General features: G+C 37.9%; 1 protein-coding gene across 2 annotated transcripts; it reads left to right on the forward strand.

The window, feature by feature from the left end:
* The first annotated feature begins 1247 nt into the window (after positions 1-1247).
* On the forward strand, positions 1248-14227 carry LOC311094560 (uncharacterized protein). 2 transcript variants are annotated; one of them, XM_084132593.1, is made up of 5 exons: positions 1248-2033; positions 2435-2572; positions 5561-6602; positions 6729-6821; positions 12235-14227. In XM_084132593.1, exon 5 carries the CDS (start codon positions 12245-12247, stop codon positions 13304-13306), a length of 1062 nt encoding a protein of 353 aa, XP_083988719.1. In that variant the 5' UTR covers positions 1248-2033; positions 2435-2572; positions 5561-6602; positions 6729-6821; positions 12235-12244; the 3' UTR covers positions 13307-14227. The 2 variants fall into 2 exon arrangements, with proteins under 2 accessions (XP_083988719.1, XP_083988720.1); XM_084132594.1 differs by having other exon boundaries at positions 1350-2033; positions 2435-2506.
* The last annotated feature ends 12046 nt before the right edge of the window (positions 14228-26273 follow it).

Raw genomic sequence — 26273 nt, forward strand, 5'->3', positions numbered from 1 at the left:
CAAAAAGAAAAGAGAAAGAGAAAAAAAGAAAGAAAAAAGATAGATAGATAGATAGATAGATAGATAGATAGATAGAGAAGAAAAAGATAGAAAAAAGAAAGAAAGAAAGAGAGAGAGAGAGAGAGAGAGAGAAAAGAAATAAAAAAGATAGATAGATAGAGAGAAAGAGAGAGAGAGAAGAAAAAGATAGAAAAAAGAAGACAAAAAGAAAAGAGAAAGAGAAAAAAAGAAAGAAAAAAGATAGATAGATAGATAGATAGATAGATAGATAGATAGAGAAGAAAAAGAAAGAAAGAGAGAGAGAGAAAAGAAAGAAAAAAGATAGATAGATAGATAGATAGATAGATAGATAGATAGATAGATAGATAGATAGATAAAATATAGAAAAAAGAAAGAAAGAAAGAAAGAAAGAAAGAGAGAGAGAGAGAGAGAGAGAGAGAGAGAGAAAAGAAAGAAAAAAGATAGATAGATAGATAGATAGATAGATAGATAAAGAAGAAAAAGATAGAAAAAGAGAAAGAAAGAAAGAAAGAAAGAGAGAGAGAGAGAAAAGAAAGAAAAAAGATAGATAGATAGATAGATAGATAGATAGATAGATAGATAGATAGAAAAAGAAGACAAAAAGAAAAGAGAAAGAGAAAAAAAGAAAGAAAAAAGATAGATAGATAGATAGATAGATAGATAGATAGATAGATAGAGAAGAAAAAGATAGAAAAAAGAAAGAAAGAAAGAGAGAGAGAGAGAGAGAGAGAGAAAAGAAATAAAAAAGATAGATAGATAGAGAGAAAGAGAGAGAGAGAAGAAAAAGATAGAAAAAAGAAGACAAAAAGAAAAGAGAAAGAGAAAAAAAGAAAGAAAAAAGATAGATAGATAGATAGATAGATAGATAGATAGATAGATAGATAGATAGATAGATAGAGAAGAAAAAGAAAGAAAGAGAGAGAGAGAAAAGAAAGAAAAAAGATAGATAGATAGATAGATAGATAGATAGATAGATAGATAGATAGAAAAAGAAGAAAAAAGAGAGAGAAAGAGAAAAAAAGAAAGAAAAAGATAGATAGATAGATAGAGAGAGAGAGAGAGAGAGAGAGAGAGAGAGAGAGAGAGAGAGAGAGAGAGAGAGATCTGGGCAACTTAAGCGCTCTGAAAGCGCGTTCTCTCTGCTGTTACTGAAATTACCGTATTCACAGTAATAGGCGCACACGCTTTTTTTTTTTTTTTGGCGGCTGGCTTGACCGATTATTTTCAAACCGCGGCTGGCTTGACCGCAGTGTCATATCGTCCATTGACTGAGCGTGTACGGTCATCTGGTTCCGTCCGTTAAAATTAACTTTTGCAAATAACAATCGCGGTCCTGGACAGTGAGTGACCTTGAACATTAAGACAAAATCGGATTTTCTCCAGTCATTGTTAAAAAACCCAGCTAACAAAACTTGCAAACTAGCGTTAGTGAAGCGGCCAGAGAGATCTTTCTGCCTCCAGTGAAGCCCCGCCCACACAAATACGTCACCATGTTTACCAACTGTAAAAGGGTCTATAGCCTCCTCTTGCAGAGGAGCTTTTACTTCTTGTTCCATTACCAGAGCCTGCTCGGGGCCAGCACTGTGGACAGGACCCCTCTGAACCCTGGCGGGCGAGACCTGAACCGAATGGTATAGGCTTTTTCGATCGTGTGCAGGACTCAACAAGATTTTGGTATTCTTGTTGGTAGACGTTTCCACTCTGCCAGAAAATCTACTAAGGGTTGGCGACTGAAACAGTGAAACAGTCTATATTGTTAAAAGCGCTGTATAAATGAAGGTGACTTGACTTGTAAGGAAACGAGTTCAGGGATGAACACGCCTCCTAAAGTGCTGTCCGTTCGCCATTATAATGTTTGGTTCAAGGGTGCTTTATAGTTTCCTGGAAGAGAAGAGTGCGTTGTGAATCTGAACGCGACGAGAAGAAAAGACACTGACGGGATAGGATCTGAACAAAATCAATTTCTTTGAGAAACTATCTTTTTTTTGTTCTCTGATTTATATTTCTCCTTGGTGAGTACCAATTTCTTTATAAGAAATGTATTTAGGTGATGTGGATACTGTTTTTGGACTCTTAATGTGAAAAATACATTTGAAAAAGTGATCAGTGATATAAAAGATGTTTGAAAATGCTTTACGTGTTTTCTAATACAATCTGTGAGTGCATATAGTTATGTTTAAATGTTTGAAGGACGTAGTAATTGTTGAGATTATATTTGTTCTGTTGTGAAGTGTGTGCCATGCGCTGCTAGCTTTGCTAGCTCTGTACATAAACTCTAGTGTGTTAATCAAGCACATGGTGACTAGCATGTATGTGTTGCCTATATCCAAATAATTGAAACAGACATTTTGGTCATTTGAAAATGTTTATTTGAATGAGTTACTGATGACTGTTTTGGCTTTGTTTTTGCAAGGCCGGGTTTTTTTTCTTGAAAAATTGCTGCTGTGATCCTGAATCCTGTCCTGGCTGTGGACTCTTATCCCAGGTTTGGACTGACGAGCCATCCCATCGTTTCGTACCAGGAAACAGAGTAAAAGGGTTTTCTGATTGGGTAGGACAGAACTGCACACATTGGCCCTCATTTATCATTCTTGCGTAGAAACGGGCGTATATATTGGCGTAAGATTATGCTTACACTCCTCTCATCGCCTGATTTATGAAGCTGTGCGTACCTTTGAAATCCAGGTGTACGCAATACCTGCCCTTGATAAATGCCGCGGCTGAAAACGATCGTCATTAGAATAACACGCCCCTATATATTCAAGTCTCCGCTCCCCCCACGCCCTCATTTTACGCCATGGACACACGGAAGACGGCAAAGAAGAGAAACTTCTTTGAGAAAGAGAAAGCGAAACCAGGGAAGTGGAAAGAAACAAAATTGATTTCTAGATTTTTATTATTAACGACGCTTATTGTTATTTAGAAGATGAATGTCGTTATTAATATTATTTGTATTATTATTACTATTATTATTATTATTATTTAAAAGAAGAAGAATGTCATTTTTATTATTTTGTCAGTCTGAATTGTTTTTTTGGTCATTGAAAGCCTTTCATTACTAAACCCAGTCCGTGCACCCCTGCCGGGCCTAACCCTGGCCTAACCATCGATTCAAAGAATAGTACAACGGCGAGCGCGTCGAGTATAAACGCCTCGTCCGTTTGGGGAGGTGCGCGCGCAGTCTGCGGAGACTCGCGCTGCGGAGCCAGGCGAAAGTATAAACGAGGCTTGAAACGTCAGGTAAAGCGCACAGGCTCGCAACTTAAGGAATATGTATGCCTACAATTCAAATGCTTCGGTAAAGTCACACAAATTAAACATTGAAGTCCATGTTGCACAAAAATAAACACTGAAGTTTATAATTACTATGTTGTTGTTTTTTTTACAGTAGGTCATAATATATCATATCTTTTAGTTTGTCAGTGCGTTTTGTGGTGTTAGGAATTGTTTTTTTGCGCATTCCCGCACTCAAAACGTGTGTACATGTACACCACCTCCTGAGCTGGCGTCGGATTTGAGCGTGCCGTACGCCAACGTCCATATTGATAAATCTCAAAGTCACCGTGGTTTTGGGTGTACGCCAGGTGTACGCTGGAAATTTGGTGTACGCACTTTTGATAAATGAGGGCCATTGTGTTTTTCAAGTTTTCCCGGATTTCATTGAAGACAAAATTATGTTTTTTCCCTTTCCCTTTCTCTTCATGCACTGAACTGCATTCATTTTTTGATGAACATTCCTACTCAGTAACTTTTTTTGGAATTTGAAAACAAGAAATTGAACTTGAAATTGAGACACTGAGGTGTCTCGATTTTGTTTTTGTGCGTTTATCATTTATTTGAAATACTGTGTGTTACTGTCATCTATTTGTTTTTCTTTTTTTTTTTTCATTCTTTTTAATTTCTTTTAAAAAAAATAGATACAACTCATGCAAAATAACAACAAAAAATACACTTACCTTTTCATTAATTAGCTGCATTCCAGTGGTCTGAGTGGTTCATTTATTTTATTCTTTCTTATTATTATCTTTGAAAATTTTTGTTTCAGTGAGTTGTCACGACCGGCTCGAGGACGTGGCAAATGAAATGGAGGAGATAGTGATTGGTTTGCAGAAATAAAGATTTATTAACATAAATAGAAAAATATAAGCAAGAAAACATGATCATCTGTAATGTCTGTTAGGTGCATGAATGTAAGGGTATCAATCACAAAAAACAAAATACTAAATCAAATAACAAAACCAGTTTAACCCAAAAACAAAACCAAGCCAACTCAAAATAACGCGGAGAAAGACCTCTCCCTCAACACTAGCCAGCATAAGCTTTTATAGAGGGATGAACAGGTGGACATCGTTCCCTTGATGAGTCTCCCAGCCACACCCACCAACCGACCGTAGCAGGGAAGAGTAGAGACTCGTCACAGAGTCGATCCAAATCTTCTGTTTCTGGTCCATAGTTTTGATTTTATAGGATCTAGTAACTGAGCCGTGTGCTACACAATACAATACAATACAAAATTACAATAAAATTGACTTTGACTTAGTACTTTACAGTGGTGATCAGAATTAATGGCACCCCTGGTAAATATGATCAAATATGGCTGTAAAAAATAAATCTGCATCGTTTATCCCTTTGATCTTTCATTCAAAAAAATTGCAAAATCCTTACCTTTCATTGAAGTAAAAGAATTGAAAGTGGGGGGGGGGGGGAATCACATTATGAAATAAATATTTTTCTCCAAAACACTTCGGCCACAATTATTCATACACTTTTATTAAATACTTAGTATAATAGGCTTTCTGACCCCCAAGACTCAACTAACCTCTGCAATTCTCCATCTGTGATTATTGGAGAGTCTTTGGCCACTCAAACCATTCTCCTCACCGTCCATTAAGACAGTATAGACACACGTCCTCTTCCTGGCAGATTCGTAACATCTTTAGTTGATTGGAACTTCTTAATTATTGTCCTGATGGTAAAAATGGGGATTTTCAGTGCTTTAGCTGTTTTCTTACAGCCACTTTCTATTTTGTGAAGCTCAACAATCTTTTGCTGCACATCAGAAGTATATTCTTTGGTTTTACTCATTGTGATGATTAAGAGAATTTGGCCTTTGTGTTTCCTCATATTTAAACTCCTGTGGAACACGAAGTCATAGCTGGACACTTTCATGTTCCTAGTCACCCTGGTGTGCTAAATACAGGTAAATATAAATGGGAATATACTTCAGAGATATTTTACTCGTAAACAAAATCTAGGGGTGCCAATAATTGTGTTTTGGAGAAAAACATTTATTTCATAATGTGACCCAAACCCCCATTTTTGATCATGTTTACCAGGGTGCCATTACTTCTGACCACAGCTGTATATACAGGAGGGCTCTGTTAGAACTGTGAGAAAAATCTCTCATCTTCACATGTGATCTTGACTAATTTAAAGAGTGTGGGAAAAAATAGCTCAAAACCATCTATAAAAATACATGATTAACAGCAAACCATTAGATCTTAATTTATTTAATTTTTTTTATTATCCTGTGTTGCAGGTTAAGGCAAAATGGCAGGTATTATTCCCAAACACAAAATTAAAGGAGTTGATTTCTGTGGATCAAGCAACTACCATTACATCATCCGCTCTGATCTCGGCTGCTATATGAGGTCGAGTGATTTCAGAGCAGGGTCAGACCTCAGTATTCATGCTCTGCACCCCGCCTGCCAACACGGAGACCATTACCTTGCTGACTCGCGTTGGTTTTACATCATTAAGGGTGATCAAATCCGCAGAGTCACTGACCTGACAGAAGACACTGATTCCTCAGTCTTCACCCTTCATCCAAACTGTCGGGGCGGAGACCATTACCTGGCGGCCTTTGACTGGTTTTACATCATCTTCCAGGAAAAGGACATGTACAGAAGAACAAGACACCTGTTCAATTTTGGTCTTTTCCCAAACTGTAGTACTGATGAATTTCCTCTGCGTTCCTATTGCACAGATGCTCTCTATTACTGGGGTGATAAGGATCACTTCTACTTCCTCAAGCCAGTCTCAGATTGGGTTGAATACTACAAAGGTACCGACCTCAACACAGCTGAGTGCGATGCTCTCTCATCCGTTCACCCCGAAGTTCTGAACTTCCTGCCAGACGGGCTGTCGGGCTGCCCGCATTCGGCAAGTGGGTGAACATTAAAACTGTTAGTAATGACAGTCCCACACCAGTGACATGGCAAAAGAAAATTACTAAAAAGGTTGGATACAATAAGGAGAAGATGTCCGAGATCACACACAACTGGAAGATAGCAGCGTCAGGCTCGATCTCATCTGGAACACTCACAGCGTTAATTGCCCAATGTCAGTTCTCCTTATCGGCAGAATACGGAGGTGCAAGTGTGAAGACTGGGAAGGAAATCTGGAATGAAGAGACTATGGTGGAAGAGGAACTATCATTTCAGCTGAAGCCACATGAGCGTTTGTATCTGTGGCAGTTCCAGCTGGGTCTCGGATCAGAACCGGTGTTGTTCTGCCGGGATTTGAAGATTACCGATAAGCCGGACCCTCCGACTGAAGTCCCGCTGCCCATCCATCTTGGGGTATGTGTTCGTGAATACTGTCAGATGCAGTAGCCAGTTTGCTTTATCTTATTTTTTACATCTGTTAGTTAGTACTCATTTATAATCTGTAACAAGTATTCTTTTCATTTGATTATTTTAATAAAGTTTGTTAAACATCTGACTGGACATCAGATTCTTTGAGTACCGTTTTCTTCTGTCGGGGGCCAGGAAGTCCTTCTGTGAAGATACGCATGAGGGGTAAGACATTCTTTTTGATAAAATAATTATTACCATGTGTTTTGATTTGATCATACAGCCTAGCCAAAGAGGCAGCATGTAACAAGGGTTCCTATATATACGAGCGCTTTTTGTATGAGTGTTGTTGCGTTTTTGATTTTGATGTCGTTGCAGCCCTGGAGAGAATATAAACCATCTTCAATTTAGTTTTTTTTTTTTTTACTAAAATTCTTTGATTGATATTGCTCTGCTGTATTTCTTAACTTGATAAACTCGAACGAGGACAAGTTAACAATATATATTGCTTGAACTGCTTACAAGGTAATTAGTCTTTGTAAATCCTTTCACAGGATAGAGCTGAAAGTATTATAACCTTTTGATGATTTGCTACAAACCTTTTTTGTGTTTTATTGCTTAACCTGTTAAGCTGCAACGCCACTTTTGAAAAATCCCCAGAAATGACATACCCAAACTTAAACAGATACAGTTCATGAACCCTTTGCACTAAAAGCACAAGTATGATCTCATTTGAAAGCTGACACCTGGCAGTTTATTGTAAATGTAGAATTAATTATTGTCATAATGAAAAAAAATTGTTATAAATAGCTTCAAAGTTTTGTAAAGTTATTAGAAATTAATTTTTATGAAACATCCTCATGAAAATAAAATTGAAGTTGGCACTGGAGCAATCTAGAAATGCACTACAGCTAAAGCCACATGTCTAAACATTTTATGTTTAAAATCTGAAGATAATAAGTCCAAAACTCTGTATTTAGTTACATGTTTTTCAAGACCATGTCAGTTGACTTTATTTTGATTTGACGTTAAAGATGCTTCTGATGTTTATTGCCATCTTCTAACCATCTATCCAGTATATTGTCTCTATTGTTTTGTGGTGCAAACGAGCCCCATTCAGTCTCAGTCTCCCCTGCACACATTAACACCTCTCCAGCCTGGTTATGGCTGTAAATATGCATTTCTTTTGTCTGCATTATTATAGTTACTAACGACTGGCTATTCATAGGGTTTCAATCCCTAATTTATTTTATCAAAGTTCTTACTTAACATTTAAAAACTGGATCAAATGCCCTGCTTGAATAATGAAACATTTTAGTAAGCATATTTAGAAAAAAATTATAAAAGGATAACTGCAATATGTGGCAGGTGCACCTAGAGCTAGCTAGCATGTTAGCTTAGCACACCATCAATACACGACAATTTATGAGATTAAAACCATTTTTGTGCTTCAAACTTAATTTATAACGCAAGTAGAGTGTTTTAAATAATCTTCTGTGATATAATTTCGCTTCAGATTAAAAAAATCAGACATAAAATATATATTTTTTATTATTCTGCACAATGATAAAGTCTATATCGATTAGCAATACATTATAAATATAATCTATTATTATGGAAATACCTGACATTATTTGAAGAACACAGGTAAACCAAATATCATTTCAATCATGTTTATTGTCTTCAAAAAGTCTTTTTTTCTGCATGTAACAACGATCTCTGATAGCTGTGTGTGTGTTCGAGACTTCCTGGATTGTCACATGATCATGATTCTTCTTCATGTTACATAAATGGACTATTATTGTGAATGTAGCGCCCTCAGGCTGTTGGTATGGATTGAAAACACAATACATCACAGCGTCCAGCGCTCATAATGATTACATCGACGCATTTGTAGTGTTGTTTTTGGCGGCCTGTTTTAATTTTAGTTTTAGTCTAGTCTTTGTGTCAAGCTTTCGTTTTAGTTTTTATTAGTTTTAGTCACGTTCATACTCTTTTTAGTCTAGTCAAGTTTTAGTCGACGAAAACTGATGACATTTTAGTCTAGTTTTAGTCGACGAAAACTGATGACATTTTAGTCTAGTTTTAGTCAACGAAAACTGATGACATTATAGTCTAGTTTTAGTCAATGAAAATTGTATTTTAGTTTCTTTTTAGTAATGTAATTCTATTTAACCCAGTCAATATAGAATTTCAAACAAGGTTATCTTATTATATTTAGTATAGGGCTGTGACGGTGGCAGTTTTTTTTACCACCGCGGTAATGGACCAACTAACGGCGGTGGTTGGGGGGTTATTAAAAAAAATAAAAACTCGTTTTATATTTCCACACAAAGACGCGTGATAGCCTACCACTCTGCGCTCTGAGAGGGATGTGGGACACGAGCAGGAAAGAGACCATCGATCTCTTTATGATATCTTCGTGTTTTCTACTTGATGTAAATTGGTCTGAAGAGCGAATTTTATTCTCCACAAGGGCGAGATATTTAGGCTGTGTTTGAGATTGCGCTGCCAGAGAAAGTGAAACTAAAAATCACCCGCGCGTGTGAAACGCGCTTTACAACTAAACTTGACGCGCCCTATGTCTAATATAACAAGCACAAACTGTGTTAAAAATAATTTGACATGCAAGTACAAATGTAGGCTATCTGTCCTACAGTGTTTTTCTACTTTACCACAGTAAAGAATACGAATATAATAGGCCTAATTAAAAGCAAACCAATGAAGACACGTTTATAATCCCTTTAGAAAATGGGTGAGACGTGAGTGAAGATTTGGGAAAAGAAACAAGAGATTCCATGCAGGGATGAGTCACGATTTTTGGATATTCGATTAGTTTATTTAATTCTAGAATATTGAATAGGTTGTGCGATTATTCTCTAAAATAAAATCTCCATGTTCTGGTGCTGATGCGGTGACGCGTTCATGTAACCAGAGACACTGCTAATAACGCACATAACAGCTGTCACAAAGAACCGGCAAAAGTAATGATTATGAATGTGTCAAATATACCAATGAGACATTTTAATGGAATAACTAATGGAGTAATATTGTTAAATTCGCTGATAATCGGGTCGGGTGACCAGATCGCAAACCAGAATTTAAAGCTGACAAAGCTGGGTTCACGCACAACGTTCTCATTCGTCGTGACGTTATAACATTTCGTCTCGTCTCGTTTTGGTCAACGAAAATGAAGAGACATTTTAGCATAGTTTTTATTGTGTAAATCACATTTAGTCTCGTTTTTATTCGTCAACGATATTGCATTATACATGTATTTTAGTCATCGTCACATGACCAGCATTTACGTCTCGTCTCGTCTCGTTTTCGTCAGGTGATAACGGTTCGTTGACGACAATATTTCGTCATAATTTTCGTTGACGAAAGCAACACTACGCATTTGGGCATAAATTCAATAAATATTATTCCTGTCTATAGAAATCTGATGAAAACTTATGAAAATATATCAATATTTCTCCAAATCTGCACATTTTTGAGCTAAAGCCCTGAGGGACGTTGTTTTGTGTATCGCTGTCATGACGACGGCACGGGAGTTTTTTTATGAATGAAAGCGGCTGACGCGCATAATTCATATTAAAGGCAGGCCCGGTTCTAGAACCAGATCACTGAGGGTGCTTCTGAATATAGTGAGGGTGCTGCTTACATAATCGTAGGAAATAGCTCAGTCATCAGTCTGAAACATAGTATCTCAAAATTGGGGATGTTGTATACAATAATACTACTGTAATTGCTGTTATGTTAAACAATATACGATCTGGCAGTAAATAATAGATTAGCATGTAATCAAGCAACAATCTTCACTTTGCAAAACATTAAAACATGCCACACATAGCCTACTTACACTGTGGTGATACCCTTGTTGTAACCAGCTTCAACTTGAACACTCCTAGAATGGCCAAAAGTCACTGCCTTACACACGTCTCTCTCCATGACGGTGAGAGACACATTTTTACATAACAAGGCAGAAAATGTACCAAGAACATCCAACCTAACTTTAACATAAACACACGTAACTTTACTAACACAAACCCCAACCATATTGCTGTAATAACGCATAAATCAACTCCCAACAAACAATTACCCATAATGCACTAGCGCTGAATGCCGGGTCTGTACAATATGACAACCATGACAACACATCAACACCCAATCAGTCATTCATTGTTAGCGTTATGCATAAACATATTGATAAAGCACTGCTGCAGTAACGTTATTACACCAATTTCTGAGCGGGAAGCACGCACGCAAGCAAAGTGGGCAATTAAAGAGACAGCTTCACCTTTTGCGTATCGCGATCACGAAAGGACAACTACAATGCATTAAACATGAAAGCATAACGAAATAATTTATTTAATATATATATATATATTATTAATTTATTTATTTTGTGTAGGCTATCCTATTATAGGCAAGAGTGTGAAATCCGTCTGTGTTTTATTTTCGGCAAAATCTCGTTTATGTGTGCTATTAATAATTTTTCATCTGAGGGTGCTTTCACTTTTATTTGAGGGTGCTTAGCACCCTCAAGCACCCCCGTAGAACCGGGCCTGATTAAAGGTATCGACTCATTTTTTCATTTCATAACTCCTGACACAAATTAAGACATAACTGTCACTATAAGTTTTTCAGAATACAATAGTGGTCAAATACTGAAACTTGAGTCTTATATCTTTTTAATGATGTATAGTTTGTCAATGTATAACATTAAATCTGATAGTAATTTTTAACTAAATAAAAAAAAAAACGCTTCAGTGCGCCGACGCACTGGTGAAGCTTAACAGGTTAAACTGTCTGTACACTTACAAAGTTCTCAATGCTTCGGTTTGCATGTAGGGACCCTCATTATGCTACCGTGTTAGTGTGAGGCTATTTTGAGCCTTGTTAGTGGTATTAACTAGCGATTTACTTTTACTTACTCTTATATACTAGTGTTATAAGCTAACGTTAATCTGTTTTTAGAGATAAAACTCTTTACATTCGATTATCATGAAAACGCATGCCAGAGAACGATCGACTCGGTAACCATGTGTTAATTACCCCTAGGTTCATTTTTCACCGGAGTTGTCCTTTAAAGGAGCTGTATGTAGTTTTCAGCGCCTCTAGCGGTGATGTTTCAGATTGCAACCAATAAGTTTACAAGTGCATGCTCTTACGCGTGCTCGAATTTATGAGCGAGCACTGTGTGTACCGGCCAGACTGCAACACACAAAGCATCCCACAACATGCTGGAAACTCAGTTAAACTCCCACTGCAACGTTACAATAATAGGCTACTTTTATCAGCTTGACGTTGAACTAATGCTCCATGCTCGTACCATGATAAGTATGGAACCCTATCAACCGTGCCGAATTTTGCCACTGCAAGCACCACTTCACATTTTCTTCAGGAAATGTACATTCTAGGTTTGTATATAAGGTTTCTCTCTATGATTCAAATGCCCTGCCGATGTTGATCCGTGTTTTTTACCCAAAGTTCAAAATCTCTCATCTTCACATGTGATCTTGACTAATTTAAAGAGTGTGGGAAAAATAGCTCAAAACCATCTATAAAAATACATGATTAACAGCAAACCATTAGATCTTAAATTTTGTATTATTTTTGTTATCTTGTGTTGCAGGTTAAGGCAAATGGCAGGTATTATTCCCAAGAGCAAATTAAAAGGTGTTGATTTCTGTGGATCAAGCAACTACTGCTATATAATCCGCTCTGATCTCGGCTGCTATATGAGGGCAAAGGATTTCAGAGCAGGATCAGACCTCAGTATTCATGCTCTGCACCCCGCCTGCCAACATGGAGACCATTACTTTGCTGACAGAAAATGCCACTTTTACATCATTAAGGGTGATGAATGCCGCAGAGTCACTAACCTGACAGAAGACACTGATTCCTCAGTCTTCACCCTTCATCCCAACTGTCGGGGCGGAGACCATTACCTGTCAGGCTTTATGAAATACACAGTTGTAGATATGGTCAACCATATAAACAACATTGACGTGTTTTACATCATCTTCCAGGAAAAGGGCAGAAGAACAAGAGACCTTAGTAATGACTCCTTCTCTAAAGAATTTCCCCTGCATCCCAATTGCAGAGATGCTCTCTATTTCTGGAGTGATAGGGATCACGTATACTTCCTCAAGCCAACCGAATGGGGAGTTGAATACTACAAAGGGACCAACTTCAACACAGATGAGGGCACTGCTCTCTCATCCGTTCACCCCGATGTTCTGAACTTCCTTCCAGGCGGGCTGTCCATAACCAGCGGCCCCGCATTCAGCAAGTGGGTGAACATTAAAACTGTAGATAATGACAGTCCCACACCAGTGACATTGCAAAAGAAAGTTACTAAAAAGGTTGGATACAGTAAAGAGAAGATGTCCGAGATCACACACAACTGGAAGATAGAAACATCAGGAAAGATCTCAGCTGGAGCACTCGCAGGGTTAATTTCAGAGTGTCAGTTCTCCTTTACGGCAGAATATGGAGGTGCACGTGTGAACACTGAGAAGGAAAACTGGAATGAAGAGACTGAGGTGGAAGAGCAACTATCATTTGAGCTGAAGCCGCACGAGCGTCTGTTTCTGTGGCAGTACCAGCTGGGTCTCGGATCAGAACCGGTGTTGTTCTGCAAGGATTTGAAGATTACCGATAAGCTGAACCCTCCGCCTGAAGTCCCGCTGCCGTCTGCCTAAACACCGGCTACAAGAAAAACCTTAACTCTAACATCTTAAGCAATTATTCATATATCTGCTGCAAGCATTGCTTTAATTACAGCACATACAGGTTACTCATAACAATAAAAAAACTGACAAAATGCTGCTTTAATAACTGCAGACAGATCTGCCGCATGTCATTTATCAAAAAAGGCTACGTTATATAGTATAGTAGTTATATATACGTTATATAGTATAGTAGTTAAATATATATATACACGTTATATAGTATAGTAGTTATATACAGTATATACATAATATAGTATAGTAGTTATATATACATTATATAGTATATTACTTGTCCTTATAGATGTGCAGTCGATTTCTAATAGTGTTTGATTTGCTTTCTGTGTAAAACATGGGCTTCATCTGTATCCAGTGTAACCAGCCTAATTCTGCCCACTGTTATGATCTGCGTTGTGTTGTTTTATTGAGAGAAGACACCGGACACTGGAACTGCTGCTCATAGAGAATTTATTATCATGGAGGATGTGGATGGTACTGGATGGATTAAAGAGAAAATGCAGCAATGAAAAGTGTTTTCTCTGTGATTTTATCACCTCTCCTCAACTCACTCAAAGCAGACTCAGTACACATCACAATGATAATAACATATCAAACATACTATGAATGAAACATGTTGCAAATAAGTGCAAAATGAATTGTCACAATTTATCCAAACATACATTATATTCTCTTGCAGCTAATTTTAAGTCAATCATAAATTAGTAAAGAAACAAATTGATACAAAATGAAGACATTGGAAAATTAAAACAGAAATAAACCATATCTGGATGGATTAAAGAGAAAATGCAGCAATGAAAAGTGTTTTATCTGTGATTTTATCACCTACAGATTAAAGACCAGAAAATGAATCAATTAAAATCACCACATTCTATTGACGCACACACACATTCTCAAAATCGCTGTACTCAGTAATAAAACTATCGAATCCTATCCATCCAATCATAAAACACTTCCTAAGACATTTATAACAGTCTTAACAATAATATTACCACATATTATGAACTTAATCAACCTTCTGAGAACTTTTATAAACTTAAATTGGAAGAGCACCTCTAACTGCTTACCTCTCCTCAACTCACTCAAAGCAGACTGAGGACGCAGCGCGAGGTGAACGGTAATGACGTCACGACGTCATACAACACAAAACTTCTTTCCCAAATTAATACAAATGATATTAAAAAACAAATTATAGCCTTTTCTTAGACAAATAAGTATAAAGTAAATAAACAAAAATTGACAGGAAGGATTATTAGTGAAATACATTAATTCTTATTTTAAATATTTCCTTATGAATATTAACATCTGACGGATTTCTGTGCCGCCGAAATCGCGGCACCAATCAGAAACGTTTGGGGAGGGATTTACATGATGACGACAGCGCAGCGACGCTGAAGGAGATTTCATTACAAAGATGGATGCCGCCGTGGAACATCACTCGTTCGAATCATAGAGAGTATATAAACGAATCAGTTATCACGTCTGTTTTGAGCGATTTAAACTGACCGTTTTCGTTAAAACCGGAGCAAAGAACAACACTCGAAGCATACGTCATCTCCTTCATCGATCTGATTGGTTTTAGACTATCCAATTGCGCCCAGAGGAATTTGAGCTACGTCGGTTGGTGACGCCCCTTTGGAAATGATTTGTCTACATAGCTTCACCAGACCCTACACTCAGTTTCAACTGAGAAGGGTCTGGTTTTAACCAGGCTAGCGAAACATCAATATTGTTGCCATCCAAGAGCATCGTCTCAAAACATCTGACACGGTGGGCTACATTCACTACAAGCAAAATCATAGCTGGACCCTGGCACATTCGAACTCATCTGATAAATGTCATGGAGTCGCGATTTTGTACAACAACTCGATAGCTCAACTAATTGGCTCAATCACAGTTAAATCAGAACGTTTGTTAGCGATACATCTTAAAGGTAACCCAAAAGCATGCTTAGTCTCAGTATACATCCCAACAGACGATGCCAACAACGACAGGAATGATGCATTTTACAACGATCTCACTGAACTCATCAAGACTATTCCCCCACACACCATAACCGTCCTTGCAGGAGACTTTAATGCAAGAATCGGGAGAGACAGTCATATCTCAAATCCAAGAGTTGTCGGCAACCACTGCTATCATTCAGAATCAATTGATAATGGATTTAGGATGATTAGCATGTGTGAAATGGCGAGTCTACGCCCCGCCAACTCATGGTTTCCAAACAGACCGACCAGACTACGTACTTACAAAAGTCCAAAAAGCGAATTTTACCAGCTAGACCACATTTTATTCAGCACAAAATGGTGGACTTCTGTCAAAAACTGTCGTGCATATAATACCTGCAACGTCGGTTCTGACCATAAAATTGTGTGCGCCAAGTTCGAGCTCTCCTTACGAAAATCGAAAATTAAACCGGACAAGAGATGTGCTTTCAACGTTGAAAAACTGAAAGACCCAGAATTGAAAAATGCATTCAATGTGGAGGTTCGGAATCGATTTGAAGTACTCTTCAATGAAATAGCATGCTTAGACCCACCGGAATCCATAAAACAGCGAACCAACGCATTAGACTCTGCTCTTATTGGAGCCTGTGAGAAAATTCTGGAGAAAAGGCCGAAATCCAAACAACCAAGCTGGATTAGCCCCAACACCATCAAGCTAATCAACCAAGAAGGAGATCTCAAAGCAAGATACAAGCGCACACAAAATTTAAAAGACAAAGAAGAATGGCATGAAAAGCAATAAGAGGTTGCGAAAGCATTCGATATGGACAACGAGGCACATATCAATTCTAAACTCGATGCCCTAGAGCGAGCAGTCAACAAACACGAAGATCATAAGTTTTGGAAACTTATCCATGACATTAGCGAAAAGCCCAAAGATGCCTGATGGCAAAATCAGAATGCTCAATAGCGACATCCCAAGTTCAAGCGAAGATCTTTTAAAAGAATGGGCCAGCTACTTCTCAACACTCCTGAATAACAAGAGTTCCAAAATCAACAACATCTCACAGCACCAACACAATGGACATCAAGCTTGATAAAGCCAATACCGAAGAAAGGTAACCCACAGCTCATGACCAACTATCGAGGAATCAGCCTAATGTCCATAGCAGCCAAAGTCTACAATAGAGTGATTCTCAATCGCATAAGAGACCCGGTCGACAAACTGCTCAGAAGCAACCAAGCAGGTTTCAGAACAGGTCGGGATGTGCTCAACAGATCCACATCCTCCGTAGGATCATGGATGGAGCGCGCGCACAAGACATCCCAATGTATACTACATTTATTGACTTCAAGAAAGCGTTTGACTCAATTGACCGAGAGATGACGTTTGCCATCCTACGTCATTACGGAATTCCATCGGAAACTGTAAACGCAATCAGAATCATGTATGACAAGTCGACAAGCCAAGTATACGTTGGAGGAGAGTGTTCGAAGTCCTTTGCAATCACTACAGGAGTTCTACAGGGAGACGTCCTCGCACCGTACCTATTCATAATTGTCATCGACTATGTTTCAAAGCAATCAGCAGGCGATTTCGGTTACCTAACACACAAGGGTACCCCAGCACGATCGGAAAATGCACGGCCACAACGATCTTGTGCCAAAAAGAGAAAAGAGATAACAACCGAACGAAAACTCAACGACCTCGCATACGCAGACGACATAGCGCTTCTCGAGAACGAACCAACCCGAGCACAACAGCAGCTACCAGTAATGCAGCAAAATGCCTCTACCGTCGGCCTTGAGATAAGCATTGAAAAAAAAACGTTCAAGTCCAATTAAATGATAAATCCCAAATAAAGACCAATCTGTCAACTGATGGAAAGCCGATTGCAATCGCGAACGAGTTCAAGTACTTGGGATCATACATAGTGTTGACCAAAAAATATGTCAACAACCGTATAGCTTTCGCTTGGGTCGCATTTACGAAACTCAAGACCATCTTGAGATCACCCAAGCCACATGGAAAGTTCAAGATGCGCCTACTCAATGCATCGTGCAGATCAGTGCTTCTTTACGGATGCGAATCATGGGCGCTCACTCAATCCCTTGAAGAAAAGCTAAACATCTTTGTTAGAAAGTGCTACCGAATCATGTTGGGAATCAACCAAGCAGAATGAACAACTATACAGCACAACAGGTCAACAGCCAATTACTGATACCATCAGGAGAAGGCAGCACCAGTTCATCGGACACTACCTTCGCATGGGAAACAATGAACCAGCGCAGATATATGTTCTTTACAAGTCGGAAGTTGCATCGAACCGGCGGGGTAAACCAAGAATATCATACAGGGACTACGTTTATCGGTACTATGAACATCTAGACCTAGATAAGGAGCGACTGCACGAAGAGCTGACCAGCATGTCAAAAGAAAGAGGACTGTGGAGAAATATCGTCGCGCCTAAAAAGCCCGCCTGATGATGATGATGTTTAAATATACATGAATATGTGAATAAAAAGGAAGTAAACACTGTGACAGGGCACTCAGTAATCTAGTAATATTGTGTGCACTGGTAATCATATTTCTTCAAATAAAGACAAGGTAACGCTAATGTTACACACAGCACACAGTGAGAACGACATGAATATGACACACTGGGCATCTGCATATATCACAGCATACTTTAAAATGAAGGATTTACAGTGTTTCGATCGCGTCTCCCCTGGTGAAAAAAAAATATGTTAAGTATACTTGAAGCCAGACTAATTATTAGTATACTTCAAGTGTGTTAATGATTAGTTAACTTAAAGTGTGCTATTTTGAAACAACTAATTTTGTACTAAGTATATTTTAGTAGTAATGAAGTTGTAGTAAAGCATAACTTTAAATGTATTTAGTGTACTTTTGTGTACTAAATTGGAACAACTTTAAGTATATTTAGTATATTTTAAGTATATGCCTGTGTAGGGACTAGTTACATACCTGATTAGTGTATTAAAGTGTACTTTATTTGTGTTACAAGTACATTACAAATTAATTACAAGTGTCTTCGAAACATACAAGAAATATACCGTAAATTTATTAAAAATATATACTAAGTATACTTGCAGCCACACTAATTATAAGTATACTTCAAGTGTGTTAAGGATTAGTTAACTTTAAGTGTGCTATTTTGAAACAACTAATTTTGTACTAAGTATATTTTAGTTGCATTTAAATTGTAGTAAAGCATAACTTTAAGTCTATTTAGTGTACTTTTGTGTGCTAAATTGGAACAACTTCAAGTATACTTAGTATACTTTAAGTATGTGCCTGTGTAGGGACTATTTACATACTTGATAAGTGATAATAAAGTGTACTTTATCTGTGTTACAAGTACATTACAAAATCATTACGAGCAATATACAAGTCTATTATTTTTGAGTAAAAATGATATTCTCCGTAATACCTTTGGCTTAATCCAAATACTACAAATAGCACACTTTGTCTTCAATAACAAATGCACATTAATAAACAAATATTACTTAGCTATACTTTGTACAATATACTTTAAAGCTATAGTAGGTAATGTTGGAGAGCTAGCAAGATTTGAAAGCGGCACCTCTTCTAAGCTCCACCCCCTCCCGTCAGTACTCAGTCCAAAGCTACGCCCCCACAAACATGAACGCGCATCCACAGTCGGAGTCAGCTGCAGGTCACAGGAAAGCAGAGTATTTTTGTCATGTTGGAATAAATATTTTGAAACGATAAATGCCTTTCCTTTACCATTTCAGCATAAACAAGCTATTACTTTTCTTACCTCCTTACATGCTAAATGAATAATGACAATGAATGTGTATAACACTTTTTGTTTTATTTTTTTTAAAACGAACAAGAGAGACCTAAGAGAAATACTTTTTTACACAAGTATCTGTACTTTCGCTGCTTTTGATTGTCATAAACAATCTGTATTTACATATAATAAATAAGAAATAAATATATATAAGAAAAGGAGTGTCCAGGGATGGCTGACAGGTCAAGCTTTGCATGAGGCGTCGTCTGCTGTGGTGATCTACTCCTTTGGCAGTGATTTACCTTTAGGAAGAATATCACAATTACACATCTGACAATAATTACTGCATCTCAAAGACACACAATGAATGACAACACAACTTTGTTTCCATTTCACACAGTAACAAACATTACTTCTCGTAGCTAACAAAACACATATGCCACATCACCACAGTTGTCCCGTTTATAAGCAATATTAACGTCATTTTATCACAATTATAATGCAGACACTTGCGACTATGGCTGTGCAATATGTTCAAAATGGCTTGTCCTAAAAGTCAGATAAGCAGACCTGTAACGCAACCGACAGAGAAGCTAATGTTAGCATTGCTAGTTAGCACTAGCTACAAAAGTAGCTACGTGGCCTAACGTAACATATATCATGGAAATAACAAATCCCCCCGAAGCAAAACAAATAATTACCTGTTCAGCAGAAAGAACGCAACCTCGGCATCGCTTTTCATCACTTTTGCTCCCTCAGTTGTCTCCACCATTCAAATGCTGCAATGTTGACGCAAGTTTGTTCTCTGGCTTTATCCAGTGCCTGTTTCGTTGCAGCCTTTTCTGCCTCCGATTTTCTTTTTTTTAGGCTTTTTATCAGGGCGAGCAGTTACCAGCAAAGCTGGCATTGGTAGATTTTGCTGCATTTTCTCTTCCATTGTGCCGCAAACTCCTGCTTACTCGGTGTAGTGAGCTGAATGTTTCCGGAACGGTGACATGTGATGAGTGCACGCAGGGCAGCGCACGCAGTGGGGCGCGGGCACGAGACATGAAGGCATCTGATTGGTTCTTTACATTCGCACCGAATGGCAGTGATTGGTCAGAGTTTTTACTGTCCTGCAGCTGCTACAGAGGTCTGATTTTTTTCATTCCTTTTTCTGAACACATAATGTATTGACTACTCTCAGGATGGAAGGACCATTTCACCCAGTATAAAAAAAAGTGTTTCTGAACAGGATTACCTACCCTAGTGAGTGAACTTCCATTTTTGGCCATGCAATATAGCCAGTGTTTACTTGGCTGCATGTTAAACGGCCACTTGTGACATCACAATCCAGTAGCTGCCACTTTCTGTACAGTAGAAAACACATTTTCTTGTGTGTTCCAATGGTGTGATTGTTGATGTAAAATTTGTAATGGATTTGTGTTTATTGTACATTGTGCCTATCTTTAACATTGTATAAACTTAAATTAAAAATACTTAAATCACAATTACAAAAGTAGCCATTTGTACACTGCATACTCAAATCTATTTTAAGTAGATCAACATAAGTATGTTTTCTTTAAATACACAAAAACTTAAAAGGACTTGTAGTGTACTTTTTAGAAATATGTTAAAAGTGTGCTTGTTTTTAGCATATTTCTTAAAAGTGTAATTAATCATATATTTATTACCAATGTACTTATAGTGCACTTGTTAGAAATATATTAAAAGTATGCTTGTTTTTAGCATTTTTTTTTAAAGTGTATAAGCATACATTTATTATCAATGTACTTATAGTGCACTTGTTAGAAATATATTGAAAGTATGCTTGTTTTAAGCATATTTCTTAAAAGTGTAATTAAGCATATATTTATTACCAATGTACTTATAGTGCACTAGTTAGAAATATATTAAAAGTATGCTTGTTTTTAGCATTTTTTTTAAAGTGTATAAGCATACATTTATTATCAATGTACTTATAGTGCACTAGTTAGAAATATATTAAAAGTATGCTTGTTTTTAGCATATTTCTTAAAAGTGTAATTAAGCATATATTTATTACCAATGAACTTATAGTGCACTTGTTAGAAATATGTTAAAAGTATGCTTGCTTTTAAATATATTTTTAGAAAATATACTAAAGTACTATTATTTTAAAGTGTGTTAAAAGTTGTATTATAAAAATAGATAAAAAGCATGATGCTAATATACTTTTAATATATTTAAAGATAGTATATTTTTTTTAAATATATTTGCAATGTACTATTGAAAAAGGGAATATATTTCAAATATAATAAAGTATACTTTTTTTTCACCAGGGTCCTGAAGCTGATCTTCTTCCACAGCAGCGACTCACACACTAAACACTCGTTCTGCCCAAACATTAGCATGTGGAAATACAAGCAATGTAATGCAAGGACGCTTCTAATGCTACTGATGTTCATGAGCGCAGGAAATGTTCCTCACGTTATTCCAGTGCAGATGAAGAAATCCAGTGCAGATGTGAGGAAAGATCATCAGCTCCAGCCGTTCTGTGTGTGATCCCAGTCTCCGCTCCAGTAAAGCCACTTCTCAACCAGTGATCCTCAGAGTCAGCTCCTGTGTGGAGAAACATCATGTCCAGGCTATAACAGGGTGAACGAGGTAAAGTGGTGAAACTCTCTCTGTTAAACGTGGAACTGGACACCTAGATGCTTTCCTTTACTTTTATTTTCTTTTGTTCACTTTAAAATCAACATGACCGCCTGTAGTTGGACATCTACTCACTTTCAGATAAACGCTGATATATTTCACATATTTACCATGATGAGACACAACAGGCTTTTGTGGAACATTTGTTCGTCCATCTCTCAGTTATCACTGATTCACAATTAACTATACTGTAAGCCAATAAAGCCTGATGTATAAAGATGATGTACAACAGTATCATATTTAATACACTCATACACGTTAAATAACTTATTTTACCAATAAAAGCTTAACATTTTTAAAAAGTTTTAATTTTTAACATTAAAAAATAATGTATGATTAATCAAGTAAAGTTGTTCAGCCCAGAAAATGTTTCTTATATTTACTTTATAAAAATCATTACAGATTTCTAAACAAAAAAAGTTGATAAAAGTATGAATCTGAAGGCATGAAGTAGAGCACAGAAAATATTTATAATGTATAAGCCCTAGAAATGTGCATAATAAACATCATATATACATAAATAGGCATTATACCTAAAGTTCAACAGAATTATAATGTAATGTTTAGTTTAAGTTATGAGAGAATAAAGGTTTTACAGATTTGGCTGAAATGAAATAAGCTTTCTTGTTTTAGTGGATTTATACCCAAAGGAGCAACACATCCCGGGAATACAAACATCACAAAATAAAATTCATGTTTTAAAAAACATCATGGAAATGGAATATTATGTCCTAATTAAATGGACAATAGCAGTGATGTGTCGGTCTCTGGTCTGCCATAATAAGGATATATACACTGCTCAAAAAAATTAAAGGAACACTTTGAAAACACATCAGATCTCAATGGGGAAAAAAATCATGCTGGATATCTATACTAATATGGACTGGGTAATGTGTTATGAACGAAAGGATGCCACATAGTTTGATGGAAATGAAAATAATCAACCTACAGAGGATTGAATTCAAAGACACCCCGGAAATCTAAGTGAAAAAATGATGCAGCAGGCTTGTCAATTTTGCTGAAATTTCATTGCAGCAACTCAAAATGGTTCTCAGTAGTTTGTATGGCCCTGTCACGTGCTCAGGGTGAACCTGCTCTCATTTGTGAAAACCACAGGGCACCAGTGGCGGACCTGCCAATTCTGGTGTTCAATGGGAAATGCCAATCGAGCTCCCTGGTGCTGGGCAGTGAGCACAGGGCCCACTAGAGGCCGTCGGGCCCTCAGGCCATCCTCATGAAGTCTGTTTCTGATTGTTTGGTCAGAGACATTCACACCAGTGGCCTGCTGGAGGTCATTTTGTAGGGTTCTGGCAGTGCTCATCATGTTCCTCCTCGCACAAATGAGCAGATACCGGTCCTGCTGATGGGTTAAGGCCCTTCTACGGCCCTGTCCAGCTCTCCTAGAGTAGCTGTCTGTCTTCCTGGAATCTCCTCCATGCTCTTGAGACTGTGCTGGGAGACACAGCAAACCTTCTGGCAATGGCACGTATTGATGAGCCATCCTGAAGGAGCTGGACTGCCTGCGCAACCTCTGTAGGGTCCAGGTATCGCCTCATGCTACCAGTAGTGACACTGACCCTAGCCAAATGCAAAACTGGTGAAAAACAGTCCGAAAAGATGAGTAGGGAAAAAATGTCAGTGGCCTCCACCTGTAAAACCATTCCTGTTTTGGGGGTTGTCTCACTGTTGCCCATCTAGTGCACCTGCTGTTAATTTCATTAACACTAAAGCAGCCGAAACTGATTGCCAACCCCCTCTGTTACTTAACTGACCAGATCAATATCCCAGGAGTTTAACTGACTTGATGCTATTCTCTGATTAAAAAGTGTTCCCTTTATTTTTTTGAGCAGTGTAGTTAGGCTGTACATAGTTGAGGAATATTGTATAATAGTTGTGGGATATTAAAGCTCAAATTACAGTAAAATATATAAGATTTCACAAGTTAGAAGAGATAGCCTCCAACATCAATGTGCAGTTTTAACAATATTGTTAAAAAAATCTATGTAAGAAATCTCCACAATTGCCAACTAGTCTGAATTAAACAATGCCTGTATTAAACTAGTCAGAAAAAGAGCAAGGATTTACAGCTGGCAATATATATATACTGACTGACTCGTGATATTTATCAAGCTAAATCAGAACATTCAAAAATAACAAAAACAACACACCATTACTCTAGAGGTTCTATACAAACACAAAAGTAGGGCAAATAACTTTCCAAACCAATGAAGAAGTGTACAATCACACAGATGTTGTTCACAGACGCAGAGCTTTCACCTGACTAACCTGAGGCACCTGAGCTCCTGCTTTAGTAGACATGGACTAAACGAGCAGCGAACAACTGTCTCACACACACACATTGCTCTCTTTCTCTCACTCTCTCTCTCTCTATCTCTCTCTCAGACACACACACACACACACACACACACACACACACACACACTCACTCACACACACACACACACACACGCTCTCTTTCTCTCACTCTCACTCTCTCTCTTTCTATCACACACACACACACACACACACACACACAGACACACACACACTGTCTCTCTCTCACACACACACACACACACACACACACACACACACACACAGTGTAAAAGTTTTATAAAGTTACTTTTGTAAAATCATAATAGAGGGTCCTTCAACCTGTTTCAGACGCTTCAGAATATTTGTGTCATTTCTCTCTTGCTGATACAGTGTAACTGCTGTTGCTATGGTTACCAGTGTAGTTGCTGTTGCTATGGTTACCAGTGTAACGCTGTTGATATGTTTACCAGTGTAGCTGCTGTTGCTATGGTTACCAGTGTAACGCTGTTGATATGTTTCACACAGTTGATCTTGGAGAAGGAGCGTGATGAGATCCTTCTCCAAGATCAACACCCGAAAAGCAGTTGGTCCAGACAATATACCTGGTCGGGTGCAAAAAGGATTGTGCAGGAGAGCTCAAAGATGTCTTTACGGACATCTTTAATATTTCTCTGAGCCAGGCTGTTGTACCTACATGCTTTAAAACTACTACAATAATACCAATTCCAAAGAAATCAACCCCATCTGTTTTTAACGACTATCGCCCAGTCGCACTGACTCCTATTGTCATGAAGTGCTTTGAACGTGTAAGGCCCGTTATATTGGCCCAATCTGCCGGTCCGCCAATACACAGGGAAGGTTATCACGTGCTCTGTCCTGGCTCATGCAAAGTATTGGTTGGTTAAATTTACAATACATTTAGTTATGTATTCTCTCGTTAATTCATCTGACTCCATAAATGAAAGGTTTTAATAATATCTGTGCCTCACTAAAAGTGAGTGAATGTTTGACTATTTCTTTTAACCATTATAAATGAACAATGTCAAGATCAGTTAGAATAATCACATGTAACAATTTAATGTTTCAGATATCAGAGATTAATTCCACAAATCAATTCAAATATCTAGAACATGGTTATACATTGGTTACACCAAATAATCTTACCCAGCTTGTACCTGATAGAGAGAGAGAGAGAGAGAGAGAGAGAGAGAAAGAGAGGGAGAGAGAGAGAGAGAGAGAGAGAGAGACCACCTATCCCATTCCTGTCCAGCAAAGAAGAGACCCGATAGAGCAAGCACACCTTCCTTTATACTGTTTGCCCAGGTGACATGGGGGATGGGGAAAACCACCCTCAAATGGCTTAACCAGTTTTCTCTAAACTTCTATAAACCTTATTACCTTTTATTTTATCTATCTGGATATGAGATATCTGTACCACTCACTTTGAGACATTTCAAATGACACCAAAAACGCAAGTCAGTGATAAACATTCACATTAAACCATGTTCTTGTGTGAGTTCTTTGTTGTTTCTGAGGGGAAGAAAGGCTGTATGGGGGAGGTCGAATGTGAATTAGCCAGCAGGGCCATTTTGTCTCATAGACCAGGCCTCAACCAGTATTTTCAGTCTTACAAACGGATAGTCGTGCAACATATCAAACACATTATTCCCCCTTCCCTGGATCCTTTCCAGTTCGCATATCGGGCCAACCGATCCGTCGATGATGCAGTTTCTACTGCTTTTCATTCAGCCCTCTCTCACTTGGAAACAAAGAACTCTTATGTGAGAATGCTTTTTATAGATTTTAGCTCGGCTTTTAATACCATCATTCCACAGCAGTTAATACAGAAACTGGACCAGCTTGGCCTAAACAACTCTGTGCAACTGGTTGTTGGACTTTCTTACTGGAAGACCACAGGCAGTTCGGGTTGGTAAAAACACATCTAGCACCATCATATTGAACACAGGGGCTCCCCAGGGATGTGTTCTCAGCCCCCTGCTTTTTACTCTGCTAACCCATGACTGTTCACCAATGTACAGCACAAATCGTTTTATCAAGTTTGCGGATGACACAACTGTGGTGGGTCTCATCAACAACAATGATGAGACAAACTACAGAAATGAAGTGTGCCAATTGGCCAGGTGGTGCAGAGAAAACAATCTCTGTTTAAACGTAGAGAAAACAAAGGAGATTGTTGTGGAATTTCGG

Source organism: Abramis brama (assembly GCF_963993115.1).
Source record: "Abramis brama genome assembly, chromosome: 13".
Taxonomy (NCBI): domain Eukaryota; kingdom Metazoa; phylum Chordata; class Actinopteri; order Cypriniformes; family Leuciscidae; genus Abramis; species Abramis brama.

What these genes read in the sequence shown, in the direction of transcription:
- LOC311094560 (XM_084132593.1), top strand. Translation starts at nt 12,245, where the DNA reads ATGGCAGGTATTATTCCCAAGAGCAAATTAAAAGGTGTTGATTTCTGT.